Genomic DNA, 1743 nt, shown 5'->3' on the forward strand with positions numbered 1-1743 from the left:
ATTTATTAAACTGTATAGTGTCCTATGGTGTCTTAAAATGTGCCCTTAAAGGTCACCTATTATGCAAAATCCACTTTTTCATATATTTAATACATCAACATGTTTCCCCTCTGTGTAAAGAGATCCTGAAGGTTTCAGGAACAAAGATTCTCTCTCTCTTTGTCCTGATCCATTTATATAAAAACCTGTCTGAAAATGAGCTGATCAGATTTTGGCCACTTTATGATGTCATAACGATTTTTTGTCTTGTGTAGCCATTAGCCAATCAGCAACCAAGGTAACCCCCCCCCCCCTTATCACCTGAATCTCCTCCTAGAGCACCATTGTGTTCTTTTTAACCAAATCTCTCTCAGAGGGGCGTGGGGAGGGGCTCCTTATTTTCATCTAAAGTAACAGACAGAGAATCAGCACTTTTGAAACAGGGCTGAAACAGAGGGGATTATGGGTAATGCTGCAATGATCTGTTTGGTGTTTGGAGCCAAACAGAGACATGTTCTGGATATATCTGAGACCTGTAACATATTGATGAAAAACAGTATAATACGGGACCTTGAATGTGTTTTATTAATGTATTGTAGGTGTCAGCTCTGTGCTGTGCTGGTGGAGAACAGAACCTGATCATGCTGGATCGGAGCGTCCATAAACCCAGCGTGGCCGGCACCGTGGGCTGGGCCGGGTCCACCTTCGGACCGCTGACCAAGACCCGCATCGGGGAACACGAGTTCGAGGCCCTCATGAGAACCATGGATAACCTGGTAGGCTGAACTCAAATAAACATACTGTAATATGTGTAAAGTGGAGATTAATACATATATTATACATTAAAAAAAGGTTCCTTTCTTTTCACATGTAGTTCAGTTAAATACAAATAGAAATAAATATATTTAATGGTGTAAAAATATAGGACTGTAAAACAATAAAAGACAATTCAAGCTTTAACATGAGCAAGGTGAAAACAATTATTAACGTGTAATAAAATAGATTTAAAGGCTGTAATACCATTAATGTGGTAAAAACTATAAACGTTAATAAGTGATTGATGAAATATTAATAAAATACAATAACATGTTACAACCTTTCTACAGTAAAATAAGGTAATAAAACAAAGTTACCTCTTGTACCTTGCTGTGTGGGAGGTTTGCTGATTCACCCTGCAGCTCTTTCTCTCCGCAGCCCAGTGCGTCTCCTACCACTCCTCTACTGCACCATAAAGACTGTTTCACTGACAAAGTATCCTTCTGCGTAGACCAAGTTTCATTTAACATTAGCAGCTAAATATCCCTAGGTCTTTTTATATAGAGTTTCCTGTTTTTACTGTAAATGAGCATTACATCTTTCTGCCTTGAGAACATTGGTCTGATTCTCTCGGGTAATATTCTTCTATTCAACCAAAAAATATTACTCTTTTATTATCAATTAATTATATTTATAAGATGGAATAGGTCCAGTGCTGTTACCTTGAACGTTTCACAAAGCCCACTGCGTTTTAAAGCAGATCAAAATGCTGCGCCACAGCGGATAGGTATTCCATCTGATATCAAAATAAACATTTATAAACCCTTATCTTAGCAAAATGAAGCCTGCTGTCCTGCTACAGAGCAACAATGAGGTGGCCACCCTAACTATGACAGGCAGAAATATAATGACTAGACCAGGGGTTCCCAACCTTTTTCCCCGAGAGCCCCCCCAAATGACTCCTGTTGGAAGTTGCGCCCCCCCACACACACACACACACAATGGGGG

The 1743-nt window shown here is 39.5% G+C and overlaps 1 protein-coding gene across 1 annotated transcript; it reads left to right on the forward strand.

The window, feature by feature from the left end:
* Positions 1-552: 552 nt before the first annotated feature.
* Positions 553-1694, forward strand: LOC104953479 (beta-adducin-like). Its single transcript, XM_010780429.1, has 2 exons — positions 553-755; positions 1174-1694. The coding sequence occupies exons 1-2, from the start codon at positions 621-623 to the stop codon at positions 1273-1275; spliced, it is 237 nt and encodes a 78-aa protein (XP_010778731.1). The 5' UTR covers positions 553-620; the 3' UTR covers positions 1276-1694.
* The last annotated feature ends 49 nt before the right edge of the window (positions 1695-1743 follow it).

The sequence above is a fragment of the Notothenia coriiceps genome, unplaced genomic scaffold (genome assembly GCF_000735185.1).
Source record: "Notothenia coriiceps isolate Sejong01 unplaced genomic scaffold, NC01 NC01_scaffold00021797, whole genome shotgun sequence".
In the NCBI taxonomy this organism is placed as follows: Eukaryota; Metazoa; Chordata; class Actinopteri; order Perciformes; family Nototheniidae; genus Notothenia; species Notothenia coriiceps.